The sequence below is a fragment of the Diceros bicornis genome, chromosome X, assembly GCF_020826845.1.
Source record: "Diceros bicornis minor isolate mBicDic1 chromosome X, mDicBic1.mat.cur, whole genome shotgun sequence".
NCBI lineage: Eukaryota > Metazoa > Chordata > Mammalia > Perissodactyla > Rhinocerotidae > Diceros > Diceros bicornis.
Genome location: NC_080781.1, coordinates 65,159,310 through 65,186,737, shown reverse-complemented (window position 1 = coordinate 65,186,737; position 27,428 = coordinate 65,159,310). Strand labels below are relative to the sequence as shown.

Genomic DNA, 27,428 nt, shown 5'->3' with positions numbered 1-27,428 from the left:
CCCATCCCTGGGGACTGCTGCCCACTTCACCAGAGCCTCATCTTATCTGCGGCCCTTGCTGCCTCCATGAGCAGTTGAACTTGAATCCCTGAGATGAAGTCCTCGAACATGGATTACCTTCCTATATACCTTAGATTCAGGGCTCAGTGGGCCAGGTTTCTGCAAGACACTGTGTCCCGCATGTCTGTTTTGGGCTCCCAGGGGTTTGTGAGAATGAAATCCCATGTGTGTGGGCCCCACACTTGTGTGGTCGGTAAAACATGCTCATGAACTGGGCTTAGTGTCTGAATAAAAGCATCATTGCTACAATGAAAACCAGAGGGTGAAACAGAAAACGATTTTAACAGAAAAAGTTTATTTTTAAGAAGACACAAACAGCTATAACTCTATAAAGAATACAGTTCAATTGCTGGTAGCAAGCCAGTAAGGAATGTTTGTTTTTAAAAAAAGAAAGACAAGAAAAACCCTTTGTAATATCACCCCACAGAAGGCTCCCTTCCATTTTGTGTTGGAATTCTAAGAAGACTGGGATTACGATCTCTTCTAGTTTCTGCTGCTTCTTGAAATTTTTATCGAGGGACAGATTCTTATCACTGGGGGGAATTGCCTTATCTCTACCTTCTAGTTTAGGACACTGGTCTGTAAATTCCTGTCTCCCTTATTTTTCTTAAGTGCATTGTTGGCACTCAGTAAGCATTGAACCATAAGTGCTAACTGAACAAGAGTCCATTCCCTGACTATGCCTAGTAGGACTAGCCAATCTTCTGTCCTCATTTTGCTTTTGGCAAGTGTAGTACTTTTGCTGCCTTAGAGTCTGAGGCGCAAGCCTGGTTCCCTTCCTAAGTCTGGAAATCTTAAACAAAAGGCAGAAAGAAACTGTTTCAGGAATGCTTTCAGATAGGGAAATCCTAAAAGTTACTTGTGTCTCTGACTTTTTAAAATTTAGATTTCAGTAAGTGGGTAGATCCCTGGGCTCAAATGACAGACAGCAAGCTAAAGGTCCTAAGAAGCAATTTGCTTAGATAGGAAAAACTGCAGCCTGAGAGATGTGTCTGAGTGACTGAGTCCATATCGAATTCAAGTCCTAGCCTTCTGTATGTTGGCCTGTCCAGAATTGCTACAGAGGAGTTTCTTCAAATGGCTTCCTGGGAGAAGCCAGCACAAACCAGTGGAAAGAAGGTCTCAAAAGGCAAGAGAAGGGAAATTCCTCAGGAGCCGCCACCATCCCCTTCTCCTTGACCAGCCCCATCAGACCTGGACCTGGACCAGCGAACTGATGAGAGCACTGGATAGGGTGTGTGTGTGATCTATTAGTGAATGGGGCCTTCACAGTCCAGGTGGAGAAACCATGCTCACGCACACAGGCCCATACCTTCTCATTCACTCGTATCCCCCAATGTTTATATGAGCAAATGTGAAAATGTGAATCTGAGCTTTAACCCCCCAAGTAGCATGAGAGGTAGAGATGGGAGTGAGATGGAGAGAGAAGTGAAAAACCTTTAAGGAATCCTTTTAGAGGTTCAGAGGCGAGGAGGCGGTAGTGTGCTGAAAGCCTGCTGGTTGTGGTACTGCATGGGGCATCCCAAGGAGTCCATCCTGGGAGCTGGGGGCCCAGGAGGCAGGGGGTTTAGGCAAGGAAGAACTGTGGGCACAGAATACCTTCTGTACCTCATTGGTTTTCTTGCTGGGGCTGAGTCTAGAATAGGTCCTAATCGCACTAGAAATTGAACACATGGACATTCTGGGTTTTAAAACCAGCCATTGGAACCAAGAGAGCTGGTGACTTCCCTAGGAAATTGTAGACTGGAATGGAATCTCATGGCATGGGCCACCAGACTTTCCAGAGACAGCCCTAAACTCGTGATGGCAGTAGGGGGCAGGCCAGGGCAGATAACCCAGGCCAGGGGTCCCCAACCACAGTTTGGGGGAGTAATCATGGGACAAAAGAAATAAGAAAACTCAGAAATCCCTTCTTCCCTGTCAGGCCACCCCAAACTCGAGCAAGCAGAGGCACATTGGATAATGAGGACAGGAGGTCTGGATAGAAGAATGATGGTTTCTATATCGAGGTAGTCAGTGAGAGAGAGAGAGAGAGAGGCAGAAAGAATGAACGAGAGTCTATGAAGGGCACCCTATCGAAGAGTAATGGTTGACTTATGCAGCCCCTTCTCCACCCACCTCTGTGCAGACTGGTCTGATAGTGTAGTAGGTGGGAGGGCAGTGAGCCACATCATCCAGTACACAACCCAATTATTACATGGGGCGGTCACAGAAATGCCTGTCCCAGAAGGTAGTCTGGACCAAGGGTCAGCAAACTATGACAAGCGGGCCAAATCCAGCCTGCAGCTTATATGGCCTAAGAGCTAAGAATGGTATTTACATTTTTAAAGTGTTACAAATAACAACAAAGAAGAAGAATATGCTACAGAGACTGTATGTGCCCCACAAAGCCTAAAATAGATTCTATCTGGCCTTTTACAGAAAAAGTTTGTCAACTCCTGGTCTAGATGATGGGGGAAAATCCTACCAATCTCTGAGCATTCCTGAAAAGGGAAACCAGAGGAGGTCCAGGAAGAACAAGGGAATAATGGAAATAACTGGAAATACCACTCCATATGACTAGGACAGCCCTAAAGGGGCACTGCCTCCAACTCCACAGAATAGTGAGGTATGCGTGAACTATGGAAAGAAGCCCAAGAATAGATAGAGTCACACTAAGGAGCATTAGGCAAAGAATGTTCTGGAAAAGAGACTGCATGCAGAGCTCAGTACTGATTAAGGAATTCTGTTATTGTTTGTTAAGATGGAAATAGAGATTGAGCCCAGGGATTGACAAAATATCAAGCAAGGTGAAGTTTCTAGAACACAACTAAGTATCTTATGAGCATCTAACAGTCTGAAAATATGTCATAAAGTTTAAGAATGGAAGGATAAAGTAGATTCTAGGAAAACCTATATTGGTTTGCCCTACTTTAAATAAACACCAATTACAAAAGTTCGCACTAAAAAAAAGTAGAGACATTAGGGGACATTGACAAGAGGATTCTTCGTTTTTCAAAAGAAGTCACCAGAAGATTCCCTTACACAGGAAGCTTCTCTACTAAAAAATGGAATTTGATCTATAAAAATTCATTTATCAAATAACTTTTAGGGAAAACGTCTGTTGTACAAAGTAGGGTACAAATAATGACTCTGGAGGGAAAGGAATGTTTCTACGCTGAAAATTGGATTTGTCTTTGGATTCATGAACTAAAGAACTCTTGAGCATTTTTCCTTAAAGCATATGTATTAGTTAACTGAAATACCTGGGAAATTCATGTATCATAAAAGTAGAAGCCAGCTGTAGGTCTTCTATAAATGTAGTGCTTTAAATGAAAAAACACTGGGCCCAGAGGCAGGAGACCTGGGATTGAGGCCAGGCCCTGCCACTGTGTGACCTTGTGTAAGTTATTTGACCTTTTTGGGCCTCAGTTTCCTCATCTGTAAAATAAGAGGTTGGTCCCTTTCAGCTCTAACATTCTGTGACTACAGATAAATATAGAAATAAGATAAATACAACAATCTAAAAATAAGAAATATTCCCCAAAGTAAGCTTTGGAGTCAGTAGAAAAGAGTAGCAATGAAATATAATAAAAAGAATAAAATTTTAACTACTAGCCAGAGTAAATATATCTCATTTAAAAATTAATGAAAAGATTTGTAATTTACAATTGATCAGGAGAGGTAAGAACATACATATTGATATTTCTTCACCATCATACATATGGAGGAGGAAATGAGTTTGGGGTGAATTGTACAATGAGCACGATGCTGCATTTGCATGCATAACATTTTATAAAATTGGACATTAAAAAAAACTCAATGTCATGTAGGGAATAAATTTCTATAAAGCTTGGCATTAAAGAGAGGCTGAGAGGGGTTAACTGTTTGTTCTAGTTCAGATTTTGTTTGTGGATTTGTTGATATCAAATTTCACTATTTAGGCAAAATCTTAAAATCAAATATACTTCTGCCAGAGCCCTCTTAGAAAACAGCTACCATGGTGAAGACAGGTATTCAAGGGTTGGCAAAACCAAACAAACTAACACCTTTTCCTTTTTCCTATTTGTGAATTAAAAAAAAATTTTTTTAAACCAAAAACAGGCCGGATGTGCTGGCTAGGTCAAAGCAAACGTTTTGCAGGTTGAACAATCTGGTAATTTCTTAACATTGATTCAATATGGTAATTTATTAACATCAAACATATACTTGCTCAACATGATGATATCCATCACTTGGCCAGAGACTGATCACTGTAATGACGGCAGAAATGACAGGAAAGATTGGAATCATTTGGAGAGTCATGGCTATAGCGACTTAGGGGCTTGAAGAAGGAACATCACTGGAATACACACACACACACACACACATACACATATATATTCCAGGGATGCTGCTGCTGCTGGTCCTGGGACCACACTTTGAGAACCACTGGCCTAGATTTTGGGCCTTACTAAACAAAAGTATATACCTATTTCACATAATCCATTACTTACACAAATTTCCTTTTGCTAAACTTATTAAAAGCGCCTCAAATGTGTGTCTACAACCATTTACTACTGTATTGCTCTATAAATCTGTTTCAGAGTGTTCTAAAACTTTATTTCATGTCATTGTTTAAATCATTATAAGTTTTGCTGCTCTTTGACAAAGGCAGCTCTTTGTACCTCTTTCCCACTCTCTTGTCCTTTTAAATCCCTAATATCTTAGTCACTTATAGCTGAAATACATGCAAAGGCTTCAGAGGGACTGGGTGCTCTGGTATAGATCTGGTCTTATTCTCACACCAAGCTGAAGTGATAGCACAAAACATAGATAAGTGAAGGGGGAAGCAGAGAATTGTGTTCAACAAAGTTGTACCTCCAATAAGTTTAATCACCACCACTGATACCAGACGACTGACATCGCTTGGACATTGATTGGACGGTTTCACCTTTCACAAACAGGACACATTTTCACAAACTCTTTAAATCCTTGGGTTCTGTTTCTCAAATGATAAGTAGTATTAATTCCATTTGTGTAAAAATGTTAATGATGTACAATATAAATTATCTAGGCCTTCTCAGTGGCTTTTAGTAACCATTTCTGAGAGTCCTTTGGTAGTAACCACACTGAACAAGACTGGGTATCAGGACAATTTAATCAACCATCAGCAATTTACTAAGATAATTCCAGAAGATTAAGATATTTTCTATATTCTGGAGTTAGCTGTCAGGGAATTTGGCCTCTTCATGGTGAAAAATACACTTCTGCAACTAATTGATGCTTAAAATTCTACAAGTAGAACTTCATTCCTTTGGCTTAAGGCTTTTCCCCTGTTAAAATGCAAGCAACCCTCAAAAGAGGTAGCATTCAGCCTTATAATCTCAAAGTAAAGGAACTGATCCCTTTCCTGAGAGCATGCTTTTTTTAGCGAGGAGGAGAACAAACTAGGAGGCACTCAGGAGAGTTGGTGCTGGGAAGCAAGGTCTGGGGAGAATGGAGCAGAAAGAGGAGACCGAGGATCCCAATGACTCACCTCCAACTCATTCACCATTTTGCTGAAAGGCTGTCCCTGTCAGCATTCCTACTGAAATGGGTGCTAACTTGCCACCTGGAGCAGGTTATTTAGAAAGCAATCATGTTTTCTGATGATACTGAAGACTCTTTGATGTGTAGGCATACAAAGGTTTACAGCAATGGAAAAAATAGATGGCAACAAAACATTTGGTACAACAACAGATAGGGACAGTTACCCCCCTAAATCAGAAGAACTCTACTTGTCCACAGGAAGAAGATAAACGAATACTACTTTATAGAGTGCAAATAGCAGGGCCAGGACGAGGGTAAGGCACTTGCATGGCCCTGAGAGTGGGTGCCTCCTTAAATTTTGTACCCCAGGCGCCTCACTCACCTCACTCTAGCCCTGGCCCTGGCAAATCATATATCACCATTATGTTACAGACTTGGTGGTAATGGAAGGCTGCACTGGCGACGAATGGAGCACTGACCATGAACTCATCTTTTTAGGGAATAGTTTGCTTATGAGGAAGAGGGCAGGTGCATGGACAGATCTGCTCAGACTGATAGGTCCCGCAGGATCGCAATACGATCCGTGTTGTCTACAGAGTTACAATGGACGTCCCGCGAAATACTTGTTGCAAGAGCTTTGTAGATCTCCTTTGTCTTTGCACATTCAAGGTAATGCCTGCTGATCAACTGGTTGATTTGTGGTCATTAAGCTAACACAAACTATTTTGCTGCTTCTGGTCTTGCCTCCTTAAAGGGTGAGCTGTCGGCTAGGGATGCAGTTCACAGGAATTGGAGCTGAAGGACGCGTTGGGGCCAGGTGGGAGACCCAGACAAGAGACTGAGTCAGGGAAAGGAGCAGAGCCACCAGAGAAGCTTCCTCTTGTACTGAGAATGATTTGCTCTCTACCCTCAACATTTGAACCACAAATACATAATGAATACCCACCAAGTGCAAAGCACTCTTAGCTATCAATTAACCTCCTCTCCTGGGGAGGACTTCCTCTACTCCTGACTAGACTGAAGTCAGCCTAGTAGAGCCACCTGCTGCTATTGGTTGGAATCAGAGGAAATGAAGGGGTAAAAACAACTTGAACGAGAAGCTGACCTCCCGGGGACAACTTCATTTCATTTGAACCCTTTGTGTATTCCACTTTCAAAAACTGTTATCATTTACTATTCGCACTAGTAATAGTGACAGAAGTAGGTTCTCTGAAAGCCTTCCTGGAGGGCCTTTCAGCCTTCTTCATCAGTCTCAACGGGTAGGTGCAGAAGGCAGCAAACACTGGTATGTGCCTGGGTGGGAGAGAGAGTTGGTGTTATGATAAGCAAGGGGAGGAGAGAGGTTGAGTGTTAGGAGTAGGAGAGATGTTCGGTGTTATGTTCATTAATGATTGGTAGAAATTCTACAGTTTGGTTGATTGTTTGAGACTAGGTCTACATGTTGAAAAATATTAAATGAATATTTGCAATCCTTAATGTTACCTCTGACCATACAATCTCTGCCCCAAATCCTCTTGTGCAAATGGAAACACTACTGGGCATTTGAGGGCCACAGTGATGATGTAGAAGATATTCTAAAAACTCCAGACATACAGAGTATTGTAGAGAAAAGCAAGACTCAAGGTAATTGAAAAATGTAAAGGTGTCTGGGCATTCAGCTTTAGATTCTTTTGGGAAAACCACCAGAGGAAGCAAGGTGAGGGGAGAGGCAAACCCACTAGAAGTAGCAAACAAGAAGCTTCCAGAAAAATCAGCAGAAGTAACAAGTCCTATACTATGTGAGTCTCATACTTAGCTTTAGAGTTCAGCTATTCATAATGGTTCCCAAGGAGAAGGCCCTGGCAGCTTTTCTCTTCTGTTAGGCAAAAAGACGAACACTCCTTCATTTCTCTACAGAGGAAAATGTTTCCATCTTTTGGAATTCTGAGTCTGAGGCAGACAAGTGTGGCATTCATATATAAATAAAGGCCAGGAATGAATCTATTTTATTTCAGACAAAACTCCTGAAATTTGGTCAGGACCTTCAAACCAAGTAGTTGGAATGATTTCAAAAGCAACTGGGAAGTGCTGATTGCAAGTGCTGATTGGTGGGCCTGTGCTCACAAGCCTAGAGTTCAGAACTGTACCAACCAAGGACCTAGGCCTAGGGCTTCTGTGTGCCAGGCCCAAATCTCCTCAGAACTGAGTGGTTTTTCAGCTGCTCTGTCCACTGGAGTGTGGGTAGTTCAGAGCTTGCTTCTCATTGGTGAGCAATGTGACCTATCAAAATCAAGATCTGCTTGTCTCTGGGGCAGTTTTTGCATCCTCCAGGAGGTGGACCAATGAATCTGTTGGGTGGGAGATGAAGGAGGAAGGGGTCGGGGAATGCTTTTTGCGAACAGACTACAATTTCATTTGACTTTTCTTTTTCCCTCTTGGGAATGGTGGGCAATTAACCCTCCATTCTTGGTCAGCCAGTTTTCTTTGTTCAATGCTTTGTCTGTTTTTTCCCCCAACCTCCCAGAAACCAGACATGAAAATCAAATGAATCACTGCTCTTGCTCTGCTTAGAAAATTGAACTGACAAGAATAGTTAGTGCCTATAAATTTTTTGGGAGGGTCGCCATGATTATTCTGGGGTCTGTCAGCAACCCATTTACCCCAGTTCTCACACTCTCCCCAAGCATGGTTAATTGAAAGTTGGTCAAACAGCAGAACCTAAATGGCAAAAAGTAGCCCTTTTTTGGTGTTATGAGCCATAGCAACTTGTAAGGCTGCATTTTAGATTTTGGACATATCCTTTTAGTCTATATGTTCTCGGTTTTGGAACAGAGTAAGGCTTCCTTTAAACAAAACAAAACCAACCACAAACCACAATCTGAACTAAATGGTGGGGGGCAAGTTACACTTTCTTACTTTCTCCTCCTTGAGCCTTTGATGATGCTGTTCCTTCAGCTTACTACTTCCTATAATGAATCTTATATGCAAATGAAACAAGAGTTCTTAGAATGCAGCATGAGCTGGGCACAGATCCTAGCTATCATTGCTGACAGACACTTGAAGGATCTTCAAGGCGCCTGTGCGAGTTACCTTGGATAGATTTGAGTGAATGAATGGCTGCCTCGTTTATTGGCTGAGCTTGGTTCACCCAAAGCAACCCAGTCCTGACCTTTTCAAGCTAAGGAGTGGTGGGGGCGGGTCTATATGTTTATTGAAACTCATCACTCTGATCTCCGTGTAGACAATCAAACTTAAAAAGGCATGAAGTTCAAGACAGAGACACATTCATATTTTGTACGACAAAAGCCATTCAATCAACCCCATGCCGAAATAAGTGCACACCTGCAAACCTCTTGTGGGGGAGAGTTAAACCGGAGATGAAGAGGCATCAGTCTTTCTGTTTCTCCATACAGGGCCATCAAGGCCTTACCAGGAAAGGGAATACTCAGCACTGGCACCCTATGCTCCCCAGGTTTGGCAGCCCCCGATCTGCTCTCACCCTACACCCCTCAGTGACAGGAGCCATGGTTGGAGCAGCCTGACCATTGTTTGAAAAGATGGCATATGTGCCCTTGCATCTGAGAATTTCTTCTTAGTGCACACCATTGGGGGAAAATAAGGAGAAAATCGGTAGTCAGTAATGGTAAGACCGTAAGTATGAAAACGTAAAGTGTCTGAAGATGCTTAAAGTGCCTGACGATTTTAGTTCTAGATAAAGTGGCCTCTCTCCTGCTGTCCAGAGTGTGAGTTAATGTAAAAGAAATGTAGGCTCTTTTGTTATTTCCATGGTTCCTTTTTAAAACTCTCTTCCCCATTCTCTATTCAAGTTTAGTAACTAAACCCTGCTTGCTGAACCCAGGGCTTAGGTACTGGGGTTATCGGTGGTTTCGTAGTCTTTTGAAAATTGTGCAATAATTCTCCGAGCCAGTGGGTTAGTGGTCTTCAGCAATTCAGCTGCTGAGGGGCGGGACCTTGGAGTTGCCTTGCTTCCCTTCTTCTGTAGCAAGGCCTTGAAATCATCATTTCTGCCAGCATCTAGGTTGGCACTGCCACTTGACCCTGCAGAGGCAGCCAACTCACTAATTGGAGAATCAGCTGTGTTCCTTATTGGTGAGTGGGAACTTGGTCTACTGCCGCCGGCAAAGGCCTCACCAGGCTCCTTCCAGCCAAGCAGCTTTCTTTTGGACCTAAATAAGAGAATGTTTGTTTTGAGTGAATTCATGTGGCAGACATTTCCTAATGCTTCATATAACTTCAAGAATGCCAGTGACATGATCTGGGAACTTCTCTGCAGCAGTCTTGCAAGCAGTCATACTTACCAGCTTTCTCTCTCACCACTAAGTCCTCAGAGTCCCTTGTCCGGACCCCTGTCCCTACATTCCTTTCAATGCCCACAGCTGGAGTCACTTGGCCTGTGCCTGCAGGCTCAGTACTGCCCAGGTTCTGGGACCGAGGAAGAATTTAAAGAATCAAGGCTAGTAGCTCAGTGACTCTGAATGAAGACAGCCTGGGAACTGATCCTGTTCTGAACTGGTGCCTCCGCTCCAGTAACTGGATTCTTCCCAGTTTCCTCACCACCGAGCCCCTGCTTTGTGCCCCTGTCCAATAACTGGGTCCCCATCTGGTCCCCCCTTGCCTGAGTTCCCGCTTTGATACTCAGCCTCGTGTCCCCCATCACTTCTCGAGGAGATTTTTTGGTACAAGAAATTCTGTGAAGGGTTAAATGTCTCTGACTGTGGACAGAACTGTGAGAGAGCAGATGGAGCCACAATAGGCCATGCAGTTGCTAGGAGACAAGGGGCCTCTCACTTCGCACCTGGTCCTCCCTTCCCCACTCCTCCTCCACTTTGCCCAAAGATGTCAATGAAATAGAGATATGAGGCCCTGGACTGTGTTCACATAAGTGGGTATCTGAACTTAGTCTCCAGTTTCAATTCTAATGGCTGCGTAGAGGTAGCAGTTTTTCTTTTGGTATAAAAAGGGAAGGCAATTACAATAGGAATTAAGGAAATCAGTCCAGACCTGTGTATTACAGTAAATAAATCTTCAGTTGTGCGTGAGGCCACAAACACGTCGTCATCATCTTCCGCAATCCATTCGGCCGTTTTATCACTGATTACACTTTTTTCTTCGGTGTTTGGTTCCATAGAACTTCCTAGACATAAAAACCAGAAGGAATTACTTTGACTACAATAGTTAGGACAAAGCACATCCTTATATGTATTTTGTTTGATGTTCAAAGCAACTCTGGAAGGGCAGCAGGGTGGAGACTCTTAATGCCTCCATTTCGCAGAGGAACATGATGTTCAGAAGGTTAGTGATTTGGCCAAGGTCGAGTGAGTGGGTGAAGATTGGCCTGGGTCCCTGTTCTCTCATGTCTTTTCCATTACAACAGGTTGCCTGAGCATTCTCTTGTTTTAAATGCATCATTTTTAAAAATCAAGGAGCTGAGAGCAATCTAAAGCAATGACTCAACCAGTAGGTGGGAGTGGGACCTATTTGAATCTCAGAGGGAGCCTGTGGAGTTTGAGGAAGCATATTCTAAAATTACCTGTGGCTTTGATTTGTTTGCTTGTTTTAGTCACACTGATTTAACTTACTTGAAAGTCCAAATCAGCTTAAGGACCACCATAAGATTTTGATGTTTGGTGTCAAGGATTCAAAAAAGGATGAGAAACATGGATGAACCTGGAGGACACTATGCTATGTGAAATAAGCCAGTCACCAAAAGACAAACACTGTATGATTCCACTTATATGAGGTACCTAGAGGAGTCAAATTCATAGCGACAGAAAGTAGAAGAGTGGTTGCTAGGGGCTGTGGGAGGGGGTGATGCGGAGTTAGTGTTTAATGGGTACAGACTTCAGTTTTGCAAGACAAAGAGAGCTCTGGAGATAGATGGTGGTGATGGTTGCACAACACGTGCAATGTACGTGAATGTGAATGTACGTAACGCTACTGAACTATACACTTAAAAATTATTAAGATAGGGGGGCTGGCCCGGTGGCGTAGTGGTTAAGTTTGTGTGCTCTGCTCCAGCGGCCCAGGGTTCACAGGTTCGGATCCTGGGCATGGACCTATGCACCACTTATCAAGCCATGCTGTTGCAGGCGTCCCAAGTATAAAGTAGAGGAAGGCTGGCACAGATGTTAGCCCAGGGCCAATCTTCCTCAGCAAAAAGAGGAGGATTGGCAATGGATGTTAGCTCAGGGCTAATTTTCCTTACAAAAAAAAGAAAAAAGATTAAGATGGTAAATTTTATGTTATGTGTATTTTTATCACAATTAAAACAAAAAGAGACAGGAAAAAAACAAAAAGGATGACAAACATTATCTAGCCTAGTCTTATTTATTGTTCCAGGAGGATCTATCCTCAAACCATCCAAGAAAGTGAACTCCCTTTCCTCTAGAAAGCACTAAGACAGGCTGCTGCTACTAACATATTGCATTGCTTCAGAAGCCTGCAAGCCTGCCATGCACTTGAACTCAGTCTGGGAGGGTACTGAGTCTTGTGCATGAAACTGGATTCAGTGCCGCTAGTGAAAAGTACTCTACAGTGAGGTGGAAAGAGAGTTTCTAACGCAAGGGATGCATGCCTCACTAGGTGGATGGGCTCTTAAGATCCTAGGGTGGTAAGACCCAGTTTGATTTTATTATCTCAGCACTGGGGGTCCCAGGGTAGACTGGCCCAAACTGGTCAGTGCTGATCCCAAGGGCAGTGAGGCCTATTTAGAGTAACCCAGGCCCTCAAGAGGTACCCCCTACCGACTTGGTCATCCTGGAATCAGGATCATTATTTGAGGGCATTTGCTTCTGTCTCTGGCACTCCATCCTCACCGTCATCTCTCCTGGGATTGAAAGGAAAAGCCAGCAGACAGTTTACTAACCCAGAGGGCTTGCCTCCCTTTCACCGTCAGCCTGCGACGTTGAAGTTATCCTTGTATCAGGTGGTTGCAAGTGGTCTCCGGTGGGGGGACACTTGGCATCTTCCTCCAGGGTGATGATGGGGCTGAGAGGCAGTCTTGGTTCGCCCGCATAGGCCTCCATTTGAGCTGTGGGTGAGGTGAGAGGCAGGTAGAGCACACTGGGCTTTTTTGGTACGGGAGGTGGAATCTTGCCTTTCTTTTTCTCAGTTTCTTCCAGGCTCTGGAGACTAATTCTTTCAGGCAGGGCTCTCACCTTGGGGCCCTCATCCTCCGCACTTCCCTGGGGAGATTGCTGTGTTCCTGAGAAGAAAGCAATAGAGGAACTGGCAAAAGGTGTGAAAACAAAAGGTGAGGGTGCTGTGGACTCCCCTGGGCTTCTGCCCTCAGGGAAGCTGGAGGACTTTGGTTTCCGCACCACCATGTAGATGTCTTGAGGGAGTGGCCTCATGTGTTGACTTGAGCTCTTGGGGGTCATAGCCAAGGTAGGAGAAGTTAGTGAGTACTCTTCAGGGACAGATGGTGGCTTGTGGACCAAGCTTGGAGGCCTTCGAGCCAGTGGGGGCTTCTCAGCTATGGGAGGTTTCATTTTTCTTTCTGGCAAGGTGAAGACTTCTGCTCCTGATTCCTCAGCATAGTCAGGGCCCTCGATGTCATCTTCTGGCTCAGATTTGCTGACTGACCTCAGGCGAACAGACCGTAGGTCAGACTGAGTAACCATGGGCATGATTGGCTGGTTGGGGCTAGTTTTCTGGGCCAGCTTGGCCCCAAAATTTGTATCTGAGTGATGCCGGCTCACCTTGGTTTTGCTTCGGATGGAGATACTCATCCCAGACAGATCGAGGTTGGTTGAAGAGGTCAACGGTAGGTCAAATGATAGCCGTGACTTGGAAATTTTCTCCATTGGTGATGTCGGGGGTAGTGATGACTTCCTCTCAGGTACCACTGGACGTACTCGGACACTGCCGCTTGAAGGGGGCAAGTGGCCCAGGGTCAAGGACGTGGAGACAGTGGGTGTTGGTGTCTCCGACTGGCTGGAGTAACCACTGGAGGGTGACATCAGCCCTGTGGGCCTTCCTGGGGAAGATACTTCCCTGGCCTCCACCTCGATGGAGAGTTGGGAAGGTGTAGTGGCTCTGGAGGTGGAAGGGGAGGCAAGAGACTCTGAGCTGCCCTGAACTTGGGTGCACTCAATGACTGTGGTGCCAGTGGCAGTGCTGGAGCTGGACAAAGATTGGTAGGTGTCACCAGACTTCCAGTCAGTAAGATACCAGTGGTGGGAGAATTGTGTACTTTCTGGATCTTTGAAGGTTGGCACAGCTGGGTGACCCTGAGCATCTGGGTGGGATGAATGATGTCCTTGGCATTCCAAGGAGAGGCAAAGGCTCCTGGGCCTCTGGTCCTTGGGTAGTGCTGATCCACCTTCTGGCAAGAGGACTGGCTCGTCTTTGACCAGTGAGACACTGCGCATTGGTGGGGAAGGCTTCTTTTTGGCCTTCTTGAGTGAGATACTCTTGGACCTCTGCCGTCTGTGCTGGGCCTCCTGTTGGGCACTAAGGGAGGCAATGTTGTCAGCACTGTTACTGCCCTCAGAACTTGTACTGGCATAAGGCAGGGCACAGGCTTCACTGGTCTTCTGTTCCTCGTCATAGTCCACATCTGTGGTGCCTGAGTCTGTGGGCACCGACAGTGACCGCTCCCGGAACCTGCTGGCCCCACCTGGGCCTGTCTCCAGCCTCGAGGTACCACCAGTCAGAAGGCCAATCTTGGAGGGTCGTTCCAATACTTGCCTTCGTTGAGTAGGGTGCTCAGAGTAGCCAGCTGATCCACTGCATCCTGCTGGGTTATCACGAGTGACAAAGAGGGTAGCAGCCTCCTTAGGAACCAGAGGTGGCAGTGTGTGCAGAGAGACCCAAGAATTCCCAGAGGAAGGATTTTTTCCATTTTCATTGACTTGATTGCTCTGATTGGTGGCACTTGGAGCCATATAGGTAAAAGCATCTCCCTTCCAGGAAGTGGAGAACGTGGACTCTGTTGGTCCATTGCAAGAACCAGGGACGCTGTACACCATTCCCATGTTCTCCATGCCAGGAGGGTTTGTGCCACCACGTGCCTGGAGAGGTTCTTCTGGATCACTAGAAGGATTTCTCAGTACTGGCGAGGTGAGATTTGGGAACTGAGCTTCCTGACCAACTGCAACTCTGCCATGAACGCCTTCTGGAACTGAATGACTGGGCTTGATGTCTGAGGTGGTAGAGCAGGCCACACTGCCTGCTGGGCTGTTGCTGTGACCTGGAAGAGGTAAACACAGAACGTTAATGGTGCAGCCAGGGATCCCCCAGCATCTGTCTCAAGACGGGAACACCAAATTTATGCCAAGAATCATTTGCCAACAGATTGGTCAGAATTCCTTGGTTCTTCCTTTCCATAGATGAAGATGCTGGGGAAGTTGGGTCCTTGCCCATCACTACACAGTGAGTCACAGGGTGCCCTTGAATTGTCCAGATGGGTGCCAAAGCCTTTCCAGTTTGGATTATTCCTTTTAGAGCTGAACTGGCATGTGGGACTACCTTGGGTTTTTCCCGTGCTTTCACCTCAGGCTCATGAAACCATCACAAACCTCAGCATTCACCTCTCCTGAGATGAGAGCAGAGGCTTTCGAATTGATAAAGGACAGCACTGTGTGACTTTCAGCTCTAGCAATGCATCTGGAGTATGCCACAGCTGGAAAGCTCAGAGTCTGGTTGCATTTTTGGCACCTGTCACTTTTTAGCTTTGCAACATGAGAGACTTAGGATAACCTACAGATGTGAGGAAACCATTCAGATGTTCAAAATCCCCAAAGATCTTCTCATCTATACAACAATTATTACTGTGATATCATTATTATGATTATTATTTCTACTACTACAATGATGATTTATAATAGCTGCCACCATTTGTTGAACGCCTACTCTGTACCAGGCCTATGGTAGGCAAATTACATACAATAACTCTAATCCTCACAACACCACCACCGGGTTGGTACCATTATCCCCAGTTTACAGATGAAGAAGCTGAGGCTCAGAGAAGTCACATAACTTGGCCAAGGCCTCATGGTTAGTAAGTGGAGAAGCCAGGATTCACAGCCACATCGCTCTTGTCTGTGCTCTTTGGCCAGCATTCACTTAATGGCAGTAATGGTTCTGTTAAGATGGTGCTTTTAGCTATGATTCCCTCCTTTACCTATTTGCCTAAATCTGACATATGTGGTTATAGTCCATTTATAATGGGAAACAATAACATAATGAATTTACTAGTTTGGGAGGCCTGTTCTCCATATTCAGTTGCTACCCTTGACAAAAGGCCCTTTGTTACCCTTGATTACCACATTGGCTTTTTCAGGACGTCCAAAGACCCCCTGCCCCGAATTATTCCTTTTCCCCATCCCTGCAATACCACATGGGTGGCGGGACTGGTGGGAGTGAGCAAGGGGAAAGGTCCGGGGGATCAGCTGCTGGGGGGGTCACCTGGGTCTCGCCGGGAAAAGTTAGAGAATCCAATAATGGTCCGCCTCCGCCTCAGGGTGGACTTGGGGTTCACGGCTGTCTCTGTGTTAAACAACGAGTGTCGCAAACTTGCGTGTTTATCAAACTGCTGCCCTGTAGCCAAAATAAAGACACTTGGGTACATCCTGGTTTCTGTTTACAGTACAGTGGAAATTGGCCTGAGGTAGAGAGAAGGGATGATGGCAGTAGCATGAGCATGAATAGCATCCAGGCAGGAGGTCCTTCTTCCCCATCCCTCCCAACTTGCCACAGGCACCCGCAGCCCCAAGACATACATGCTGGCTTTCATAGGCCACACCCAGGGTCACCTGTGAGTCTTAGGTGGCCAAGAGCCATGGTTTTCAACCCTGGCTACTTATTGAAATAAACTGGGCAGCTTTTGAAACTCCAATACCTGGAACCCACCCCAGAACATTTAACTCTCTGGGAGTAGGGCCCAGGTAAAAGCATTTTTCTCGAAATCCCTAGGTGATTGATTTTTCAGATGTACAGCCTGGGGTGAGAACCACTGGTGTAGAGAGATGAGTTGAGACTAGTTGTTGCTTCATTGTAATCTTTTCTCAGGGAAAGCCTTCATGTGGGCCGCTGAGGACAGTGTCTCCAAGAAGCTGCCCCACTGCACCGCCCCCCCCCCATCCAGGAAGCAGCCTGGTAGTCTGTCCTTCAGCCACCTGATCACATTTCATCAAAGTTCGCCCCTGCCTGGTGATTGCTATCTATTTCTCTTAAAGCGCTGGGTCAGTCTTTGCTCCTGTGGAGTTGCTGGGGCAGGGGCAGGGTGAGGCAGTGGGGTGAGGTATGCTGCTCCACCCACTGTCTCTCATTCAGCAGATGGCTAACCAAAACCTCCCCTCTCAGCCTCATGGCTGCATATGTACCTGCCTCCCTCATAGAAAGTGGCTCCGTGGGCAAAACTCAGGGCCAGCCTTATCGAGAGTAAGAGAGAAGTTTAGAAACAAAGCATCCACCATCACTTTGTGAGTCTCTCCTCTCAGCCCTCACTCCTCTTGGTACATCTCCCTAGGCTCTGGGCTCTATTTCCTGCCTCTGATTTCCTGAGAGGACGCCAGCGGTGCTGGATGACCCCATATCCAGGGAGCATCACCACACGTGGCCAGAGCTGTCCTCATCGTCTTCAACTTTTTCCAGCATTCCATGGGCTCACAGGGTGCCTCTGGTCACTTTGGGATATGAAGTCTTGATTTCATCAGGTTGCTGCCCCTATCTTCTTCTGAAATGACTGACCCTCCTCCTCTTCCACTTACAGCCGGTGGAGTGTGGAGCATGAATTAATAATGGGCGTGGTATAGGGTGCCACATATCCCCAAAGTCACAGCCAGCCGAGCTGCATACATTATTTCCCCATTTTCAAGGTACTATTGGGTCCCCCTTTGGTCTTTCTTGCCTTGGTCCCCTTCTATTACTTCCCTTCTTAAACACTTGCCATACAAGTTGAGGAGGCCACCTCACTAGAAGACTGAGTGTCTACCTAAAGTGCCACAAGGCCCTTGGTCTGTGCCTTGGGTGTGATCCTCCTTTTTACCACCAGCACTCTGAACCCCACACTTCCCCCCAGACTCCTATCTGTGTATTCCAAACCCGGCTTGTGGCACAAGAAGTTTTCTTTCTTCAAACCAAACATAACTCACAAACTTTAAGTTTTCATAGATGCTCCAAAGAGCACACAAGTTCATAAAGTTTTAGAGTTTTCTGTTGTTCACAAAAATTTTGTTTGCTATCAAATGGTCTCAGTTAGTGTGGCAGTGCCAGTAGAGAGTGAAGAAAGAGCAGCCAGAGCCCCCTCTTCTGCATGCCTCCATTCCCTGGTGAGAGCCATGACCTTGACAGTGCAGGGTGAGTCAGCAGCAAAGATAGTCTCACTCCCTCCCCCAGCGCCCAGTGCATTTGGAGAGAATGGTCTCTAGTTGTCATGGAGGGAAGTGAACAGAAGTGGTGCTAAGCAACTCTACCAGAGATGTTGATGGGCACAATGTCAGAGTGCGTGGAGCAGGGCTGAAGCCACCGCTTCTCCTCTAGGATGGGCAGAGGGAAGGGGCTATTCCAGGCAGCTTGCTTGTCGGCAGTGGTAGACAGGCTCAGGGAGGCCTCAGGGGCCCTCACACCCTGGGTGGTAGTCTCATCCTCGCTCAGCTGCCGTTTTGTAGGCTGTTGGGAAAGAAGGTGATGGGAAGGGTGTGCTCCCAACTGGAGATGAGCTGTGCCCACAGGATAGCTGTCTAGGCAGGGAGGTCAAGAGGCTTTGTCTGAGGGGCAGGAAAGCGTGGACAGGCTGCCAGGCTCGACACCTGCTGTGCAGGGCCCATCTTGGTGGGGCCTCAGGGTAGCTCTGCTGGTGAGCAGAGGTGAGCAGCGGCTTCCAGTGGGTAAAGTAAGCAACTCAAGGTCTCCTGTCAATGGGTGCAGGGCAAGCTCTGCATGCTGGCTCTCTCAGTGGGGGAAGAAGCAACTCACCATCAATACAAACTCCAGACGCCTGGCAGACTGGGGCCTTGGGCTGGGGGTGGGCTCAGGGGCCTCATCAGCAGAGCGGAAGGTCTGCCCCAGAAGTCTGGCCTCCGAGTACTGTTCCTCATATTCTTCTGAAAAATAGCACAGTGGATACACACTCTTGGGGGCCACGGCCAAGCGCCGGGCTGGGGAAGGACCATGGGCCGGGCTCCTGCTCTAGCTGCCAGGCCTGACTTGCATTGTTTCTTTAGGATATTCCCGGCGTCTGAGCCTCTGGATTTAGAAATGAAAAAAATTACTACTTCCCGGGACTATGAAGGCCGAGGAGAAAAGAGAGTCAATAAATTCCAGTTGTGCTGGTTCTGGGACCAATCCCTTGTCTCAATGGCCCTCACCTTACGTGCTCAACTCCGAGAAGAAACTCAGGATGCAGACACCTTTTGCTACTTTATGCTGCAAGGTCCTATCTCTGAAGCCCTGCAGCTCTTCACGTTTTCTGCAACCCTACCAGGGAAATGACCTGTGTGAAGCTTGAAAACATGGGCATTGGGAAGTCCAATGTGGAGTGCTCCTTGGATGTCAAGAACTCTTACTTGAGCCTCCGAGGGCCTGGCTCCCTGTACCTTAGTCCCACTGTAGGTAGTATCAGGTCCAGGGGAGCTAACGTGAAGGAGAGGGAAGGCGGAGGTAGTGGCATAGAAGGAAGGAGAAGTTCAGGGGCATCGTCAGAGAATAAGAAGGATGCATATGATTTGAATGGGTTTCATTTAAGTGATGAATTTGATGAGTAAATGAAGGAAGTGAGAGGAAAGAATCAACGGGCAGGGCTCTATGCACATTTGAATAAAGACTTTAAGAATAATAGAAACTTGGAGTCAGGAGGGGCCTCCAAGGGTCTCTGGTCCAACACCCCATTCTGGGCTCAGGCTTCCTCCTCAGCAGGCCTTCCAGATGCTTCTTTAGCCTCCACACACACCTGCAGAGAAGGGAGGAAACCTTCCTCCCAAGGCAGTTCATTCCATCCAAGGAGAGTTGGGGCTGTTAGGCATGTCAGGAAAGTTCTTCCTTACCAGGTGAAATCTGCCTCCCTCTAGGTTTCCGCCCACCAGTCCTGATTCTGCCCATGGTGGCAACACAGAGCATGCTGACTCTTTTTTTCCTGCCTGGTAGCTCCTCTCTTATCTGAACTCAAGGCTCATGGTGTCCCTTGGAATCTTGCTTCTCTAAGGTCACCACTGTCCTGGCAGGGAGGGGGGGTTATGGCTGTAGTCCAGTTGGGTGGCCCATCTGCGGTTTTCTATCCTCTAGAAGAGAGCCTTCATTGGTATGGATAAACAAGAGCTGATAAGACCTCTTTTCACATTGAACGTTCACTCAACAAGTGTCTGCTGAGCCCGTCTTGGGGATCCAGCCCTGTGCCAGGTGCTTCTGGAAACCCAAGGGTAGTAAGAGATGTGATTCTTTACATTGAGAAGCTCAGTCCAGTTAGGTGGACAAAATATAGACCCAGGACTAGTAGATGAATGAGTAAATGAATAAACAAATGAAAGAAAAGCAGTTCAGAACTATACAAGTCCTCCTGAACTGGACGGTACAAAGCGCCTCGTCTGAGTGCTTATGGAGGGAATGATGCAAAGTGCAGAACTCATGTTAAAGGTTTTTTAGATGCGGCAAAAATAGAACTTGGAAGCAAGTGTAAGGATTGGAGTGGGGAAGAGGGAGGAAGGGCGTCCAGGCTTGGAAGAGAGGCCTGAGTGGGACAGTGAGTGCCTGGAGGGTGTATAGACCCTGTGACTAGCACTGAGGTTTTATCTGTATTATTTTATTGAGATACTGTATAACTTACCTACAGTAAAGTGGACAAATCTTATGTGTGCAGTTCAGTGAATTTTGACATATGTATGCCCCTGGTAGCCTCCATCCAGATATTTCCAGCACCCCAGTAGTCTCTCTCATAGCACTGAGTTTTCATCCTTTGCCACTTACATAGGATAAATCCCTCTAGTCATTGTGTATGTTTTTCATATTGTATGTATGTATTTCATTCAGGGACCACGTTGTTTTTTCTTTTATCTTAACTTTAATATTGTGCCTAGCTCAGCCCAGGTTCCAAAGGACATGTACTGGGAGTTGATGTTGCATCTTATCAGGGTCTCTCTAGCTGCAAGATATTCTTGCTAAGTGGTTTACATACACTCTACTTGTTTGTTTGTTCTTTTTTTGGTGAGGAAGATTGGCCCTGAGGTAACATCTCAGCCAATCTTCTTCTATTTTGCATGTGGGACGCTGCCACAGCATGGCTTGATAAACGGTGCATAGGTCCACGCCAGGGATCTGAACCGCCAACCCTGGGGCCGCAGAAGTGGAGCACGCGAACTTAACTACTATGCCACCCTCCCCGACCCCTATACACTCTATTTTTAATTCTCACAAAACTGCCATGTGGGGAATTGGAATCCCCATTTTAAAGATGACTGATTAATCTGAAGCTCAGAGAGTTTCGGTAATCTGCATAATATCACACAGCAGTTAGATGTGGGATTCCAATTAGATCCTAGCTCTGTCTGATTTCAAAGTCTGGGTTTTCTCACTCTGCCTGGTGCGTGCAGTCTGAATGCTCAGGCACTGTGACTGGGCTGCTTCTCTGGGTCATGTGCACCAGCTTTGCAAACAACGTGCTCAACAGTATACTCCAAAGACATGGGGCTGGGAATTGGGTGTGAGGTGAGCTCTGGGTGCTGGGTATTGGGCTTCGTTTGGTGAGGCAGTAGCTACCCAGGAGACATGTGGACAAGGTTATTGCAAGAGCGGAATGAGTGAAGCCCAGAATGGGAGACCTTTGCCTTTGGGTGCCAGCATTCCAAAGGCATGGGTGATGTGGCAAGAGAAGGTCTGGAAGCCATGTGGGCCCACACTGTGGGAGTCTATCATCCAGCTCTCTTTGTAAATGGCTTGACCCGCTGCTCTGCCTCAGCCTCTGTCCCTTTTCCCCCATGGACTACTGAACTGAAGAAAAAAGGAGGGGAGGTAAACAGCCTAGGTAAATAGGTAGAAATAGAGCCTTTTCGAATCATTAGTCTGGCAGGTGAAAGATGAAAAATGTGTGTTTTGTTTTTCACTAGATTTTAAACTGTTCTCTCTTTTTCTCTCGCCGGTCCCTGTCCTCTTTCTTCTCTGCCTCCCTCCAGCCGCTGCGCATCTCGCCTGCCTGTGCGCTCCGGCCGCAGCCCCCCTCCCTCTCAGTACCTTGCAACAGGCTCTGGAGATTGAGCTGCGCCTCGCGAAGCAGCTCCTCTACACTCGGGGGCCTGCCCGAGGAGAGGAACACGTTCACTGGCTGTCGCCATGACGACCTGGAGTGGGCAGTCGCTGTCGCATTTTCCCGACCCGAGTTAGCTGCAGCTAGGGAAGGAGAGAGTCAGTGAGAGGCGCAGCCCGGGGAATGAGGGGAGGGGCGGGGGCGGCGCGCGGCGGCCAGTGGGCGCCCGCGGTTCCCGAAGACCCGCCCCGGCTGGGGGTGGGGGGACGGCGCGGGGCTGCGCTTAAAAGGCAGGGACTCGCTCCCCGCAAGATTTTCCTCGACAGATCCTGCCGCAGTCCGCTCCTTCCCGCTCCGCCGGCCGCCCGGCCGCCGCCTCGCCGCCCGCCTCCTCCGCCTGGCTCCGCCTGGCTCCCGCCGCCGCCCGCCCTCTCCGATCCCGTGGACGAGGTAACGCGCCCCGGGCCGGGCCGCGCCGCCGGCCCCTCAACCAGAAGCCGGGCCGTGCTCGCCCCGGTGGGTGTGGCTCGGCCTCTCCCTCGCCCCGCTGCCGCACTTCGTTCCCCTGCCGCGCTCCGCCGCCGCATTTCGGCCTCCTCTCGAGGCCGCTAGCACCCCGCCCCCCGCCCTCGCCCGCAGACCCGCGGCCCCGAGCTAGCCCAGATGTCCGAGGCAGCAGGAAATCTCAATAGCCTCCGCATGGCGAACGTGGCCCTGCGAGAAGAATTAAATGCCCTTCGCGGGGAGAATGCCAATTTGGGTCTTCAGCTCGGAAGAGCCCTGGCCGAGGTTAACTCCTTGCGCGGCAATGTCTCGAGCTACATCCGCTGGCCAGTGCCCGTGGTGCCCGTCCTTGCCGAGGAGAACTTTGAGTTCCCGCTCAGTGAGATCGACGCCGTTCCTGAGGGCGAACTCCCCTTCCTGTGCTGGCCTCCCCCGCGCATGGAGCCCGAGTATGCCTCAGACGAACTGTTGATCAGCGTGATCCAGGATTGCGGCACATCGGACGGGCTGGTCGACCCTCCTCCGCTGCCCATCCCGCCCCCGCCGGCGCTGCCCCCGCCCCCATCGAAGGAGCTGCCCTCGCAGCCTCTGCTGCCGCTGCTGGAGCGGCCTGAGATAGAGCCCTTTTCTGGCGACCCAGTCTACCTGGCTGAATTCCTTATGCAGCTGGAGACCTTCATAGCCGACCATGAGGATCATTTCCCCGGGGGCGCTGAGCGAGTGGCCTTTCTGATCTCCTTTTTCACTGGTGAAGCCAAAGACTGGGCCATCTCAGTCACCCAGGAAGGAAGCCCCCTGCATGCCAACTTCCCGCGCTTCCTGGATGAAATCCGTAAGGAATTCTGTGGCCCCATCCCACCAAGTGTGGCTAAAAAGGCCATTCGCAAGCTCAAGCAGGGAGACTGTACCCTTGGCAGCTATGCAGATGCCTTTCAGTTCCTGGCCCAATTCTTGTCGTGGGATGACTGCCGCCTTCAAAACCAATTTCTCAAAGGCCTGTCAGAATTCTTCCGTAAGGAGCTCTTATGGTCAACTGAAATGGCTGACCTGGACGAGCTGATTCTCGAATGCATGGAGATAGAAAGAAAAGTGCGTGTCCCCAAGCCAATCCCGCTCCCTGGGGTTCGAAATATCTTCTTCCCTTTTGCTGCAGATTCTAATATCGATGAAAGTGAAGACTACTACAGTGGGGCTGAAGATGAAGAGGCACACAGGCGCAGGCTTTACAGCAAGGACCAGCGGAGGTGCGTGAGAGCTATTCAGCAAGAGATGAGGCAGAAGGAGGAGGAGGACAGGAGGAAGAAGGAGGAAGAGATGAGGAAGAAGGAGGAGATGAAACAGAAAGAGGAGGAGGAGGAGGAGGACGTAGAGGAGGTGGATGTGGAGGAGGAGGATGAGGAAGAGGAGGCGATGATGAGGAAGAAGAATGAGGAGAAAGATGCGAATAAAGATAAGGAAGAAGAGGAGGAGGATCGGGGCCAGGAGCCAGAGCAAGAACCAGAGCAGGAGCCAGAACAGGAGCAAGAGACAGAGGATGAGACCCAAGATGATGACCTAGACGAGCTGATGGAGATGGAGCCGACCTATGCCCACGCTTCATCTCAGACTTCTGGCTACTATCATGAAAATTTCCTAGAGGCATCACCTCCCATAATACAGCCCAGCAGACGGAGGAACCAGAACCGAGTTCCACTTCTGGAGGGCCTTCCAGGTACCAATTCACCATTCTACAGTTCACCACCACTGATTCGCCGTGCAGGTCGCTTGGGGCAACGCCAAATTCGAAGACGTCCCCCGGTGCTGTTCCGCCTCACTCCGAGACAGGGGGGCCACCGGGCTGCACGTGGCCGAATTCGCGTGTGAGTGCTGGGGTGAGATGGCCACCCAGAACACACCCTTCTACTGCGTCCCCTACCCCTGCTATTGCTGCCACACCTGCCCCATTTGCTGACCAGTACTTAAGGGAGTTCCAGACCTGCAGAACCTGAAGAAGACCTGTAGAACTCCAGACCTTCTTGCAGCCATGACGAGCAAGCGACACGTGCCTGACCAAAGCCACCTGGGAGGAGAGGGATCAGCAATAGCTGTCCTCTTGGCGTGGACTCTGCTCAGTCCTGCCACAAGCTAGAGAGCAGGCTTCCGGGCCTGTTCCCATAAATGAACTGGTCACCCTCTTGTATTTCCCTTCTAGTTATTCCTAACCCTCACCTCTCCTGTGTTTATTCACCCTGTGTTCTACGGTTTTATCCTCTGACTGGCTCACCATGACTTCACCCACTGCCTCACTGACCTGCCCCAATGAGCAAAAGGACAGGCTGTACTGAACTCCTAAAGCCATTGAGGCCACTTACTAGATATAATCGGTGGAGAGCAGGATGGTATCAAGAAAAGTGCCCAGAAGCCTGCACTTGCTTCAAGCCACACCTCCAGCAGAAGGGTCTCGAAGAGGATGCTACATCTAGCTCAGTGACAGTGTACAAAATGACACATCAAATGGACAACTTGGCTGAGATTTGTCCTTGACTGACTGAGCAAGCTGGTTTCATCTTCCCACAGACTACTGTATCGGGGCCCTTGGACAGGGTTGCCAAATCTGGGGCCCTCTCCTCTTAGCACACTGCCCTCCTTGTCACCCCCAATGTCCAAGAGCCCAATGTCCCAGGCTCTTCCCTTTTCCTTAATGTTGCCTAAAGCGTCAGCAGTTGGGTGGGGGAGGAGGCAGAGGAGGAGAAAGAAGCAGTAACAACTCAGTTTGACATTGTAAGCAGTCACTCTTTCCTTAGGGACGGTGGTCTCCTTCCCCTTGGACTGCAGCCCCCAGCCAAAGGTTTTTGCAGGAGACTTGCCATCCTTGGGATTCCAGAGGAGGCCTAATTGGCCTTGCCTTCCCAGACCTCCAAAGAGAGAGAGGGCCCAAGGCCTGGTCTTTAACTTTGACTTAAAGGATTCCTTAGTTCTGAGAGGAGAGAGGAAGGTTCTCTCTACAAGAGACTGCACCCACTGCAGCCTTCCAGCTGGGATGTCCTCACGTCTCTCACATGGGGGGCAAGCCATGGCCTGGTGTGGGGCTTTGATTAGATGGTGAGGCTTAAGAGGGGCACTGCCTCCTAGTAACTCCTGGGACTTCTAGGTGCTAACCTAGGTACCCTTAGAAAGTCCTGCTGCTTGCCATGGGTCCAGAAAACACTGGTTCTGCAGTGAAAAATACACACTATGTCACTCTGGCCACAGAATGCCAGCCAAATCCACTGCTGACCTGAACTGCCCTTGACACTGAGCTTCCTGCACAGTGCTGGCAGCTGAGCGAGTGCAGCCAAAGTGTCTATGGCCAGAGGGAAGAAAACATAGTAAATTAAGCCTCTGTTCCTCATCGGAGTCTGACAGATAACCTCAGCCCAGCCTTAGAATTTTGAGCCTGGAGGCAAGAGGAAGAAGCTGGAGGAAGAGGAGTCACAGAGAAACCCAGTCCTCCCAGCTGCTTTCTGGTGAGGTCTCTATTCATCAGTGGGAGGTAAGAAGCCCTTTTGTTTATCACATATTTCTCAGCCTGGGGATCAGTGGAGCTGGGCTCCTATAACCTGTTGCTACCTTTTAAAAAGCCGCCCCCCGGCCCCCACCCCCTGTGAAGAGAAAAATAATACATAGTCATTATAGAAAATTTTGAAAATAGAGAAAACTGTAAGGACAGAAAACCCCAAACATTCAGAATCCCACCACACAGACGCAAGCACTATGAACACTTTGCTGCCTTTCTTTCTAGTGTGTCCTCGCATCTTTTCAAAGCTCTGATCATCCTGCAAGCTCTTGATCAGCAGGATTTAAAATGGCTGCCACCTATGCAGTCATGCATACTGAATAATTTATTTAAGCATTCTCCTAATTTGTTAGACATTTCAGTTGCCTGGTTTTCCCCATCCCCATCAGTGTAGGAGTCAACAACCCTGTAAAGAAAATTTTGTCTGTTTTTCAGCTCTTTCTTCAGGAGAGAGTTCCAGAAGAGGAACCACCATTTTTCGAGGCTGTGGACCCTGTTTGGTGAAGGTCGACACGCTGGTCCTGCTGCCCATGTCCCTGCCGGAGAAGTGCAAAGGACAGGTGCCTTGCACCTCCACCTCCAGGGACCCCCCTCGGCACAGGCCCCGCCTGTTCCCATGGTGCTTCTCACCCTGAGCCCTTGCAGCCTCAGCCAGGGAAAGAGCTGATGAGCAGTGAGCTGGTTTCTGGCCCTCTGGTGGCAAGGGGACTTGGACTTCCCTTTGACCCTCTTCCCCTCTTCCCAGATCTTCAATATTTGTTGTGATGTAACAGCCATAAGAGCTGTAAGAGGAACTATGGGCTTTGGGTGCCTTCTTGGGTTGAAAGAGGGGTTGGGGGGGAAAATGCATGCAGGGGTGTGAAGGCAGCCCAAGGACTCCCAGAGACTCGGGAGGAAACTCGTTTGAAATAAATGTGTTATTGTGATTGTGTTATTGTTGCATTACTGTGTTGTGAAGATAAGAAGTTGTTCTGTATGCTAAAGCTTTCTCCTCAATAAAAATATCAAGGGTGTGTAAAGACTGTGTCTCTCTGGGTTATTGAGTAAGCATAGATGGGTACCCAGTAGGCATCAGGTACTTCCCAGGCACCTTGCCTGAATCAACCCTAACCTGAAGCCTTGAAATCCTTACAGGAGGAAACTAAGGCCCAGCAATGCTCAAGGGCCCTACCTAGAGTCCTACACATTTGTGGATGGCAGAAGTTGTTGGGAGGGAAGCGGAGGGACTAGACATCTTGAAAAATAGCATGAGTTCGCCACTTACTTGGATATAAAGGTATGAGTGGCCCAGGCCTACCATCCTACCATCCTATAATAGTGCCCCCCTGAGTCCCCAAACACACACACACACACACACACACACACACACACACACACACAAACACAAACGACTGAGGGAGGGAAGTAGGGAGGCAAGGCAGGATGAGGCGGGAGGGCCCCTCCACTTTTGGGCACTAGGTGGTGCTATTGGACACCAGTGAGCTAGCTGGTGACGATTTTAAACACAAATCCCCAGAGCAGTCCACACAGAGACCTTCCTAGCAAGATTTCACTGCTCCTCACAGACTGTGGGGTCAGAAGAAACTGAATCTCATTCTGGGATTTGCTCAAGTTTCCCAGCCATCAATGGGGATTTTTTTTTTTCTGGGGCCAGTGGGTGGG

At 48.1% G+C, this 27,428-nt stretch overlaps 2 protein-coding genes across 2 annotated transcripts; one reads left to right on the top strand and one right to left on the bottom strand.

The window, feature by feature from the left end:
• Positions 1-374: 374 nt before the first annotated feature.
• Positions 375-21,902, bottom strand: NHSL2 (NHS like 2). Its single transcript, XM_058536171.1, has 7 exons — positions 21,715-21,902; positions 18,472-18,599; positions 17,970-18,165; positions 15,961-16,092; positions 12,416-14,743; positions 10,552-10,684; positions 375-9,716 (listed from the first exon to the last, which is right to left on the bottom strand). The coding sequence occupies exons 2-7, from the start codon at positions 18,472-18,474 to the stop codon at positions 9,392-9,394; spliced, it is 3,117 nt and encodes a 1,038-aa protein (XP_058392154.1). The 5' UTR covers positions 18,475-18,599; positions 21,715-21,902; the 3' UTR covers positions 375-9,391.
• Positions 21,903-22,231: 329 nt separating this feature from the next.
• RTL5 (retrotransposon Gag like 5) lies at positions 22,232-26,697 on the top strand. The gene is made up of 2 exons (XM_058536172.1): positions 22,232-25,742; positions 26,202-26,697. Exon 1 carries the CDS (start codon positions 22,391-22,393, stop codon positions 24,092-24,094), a length of 1,704 nt encoding a protein of 567 aa, XP_058392155.1. The 5' UTR covers positions 22,232-22,390; the 3' UTR covers positions 24,095-25,742; positions 26,202-26,697.
• The last annotated feature ends 731 nt before the right edge of the window (positions 26,698-27,428 follow it).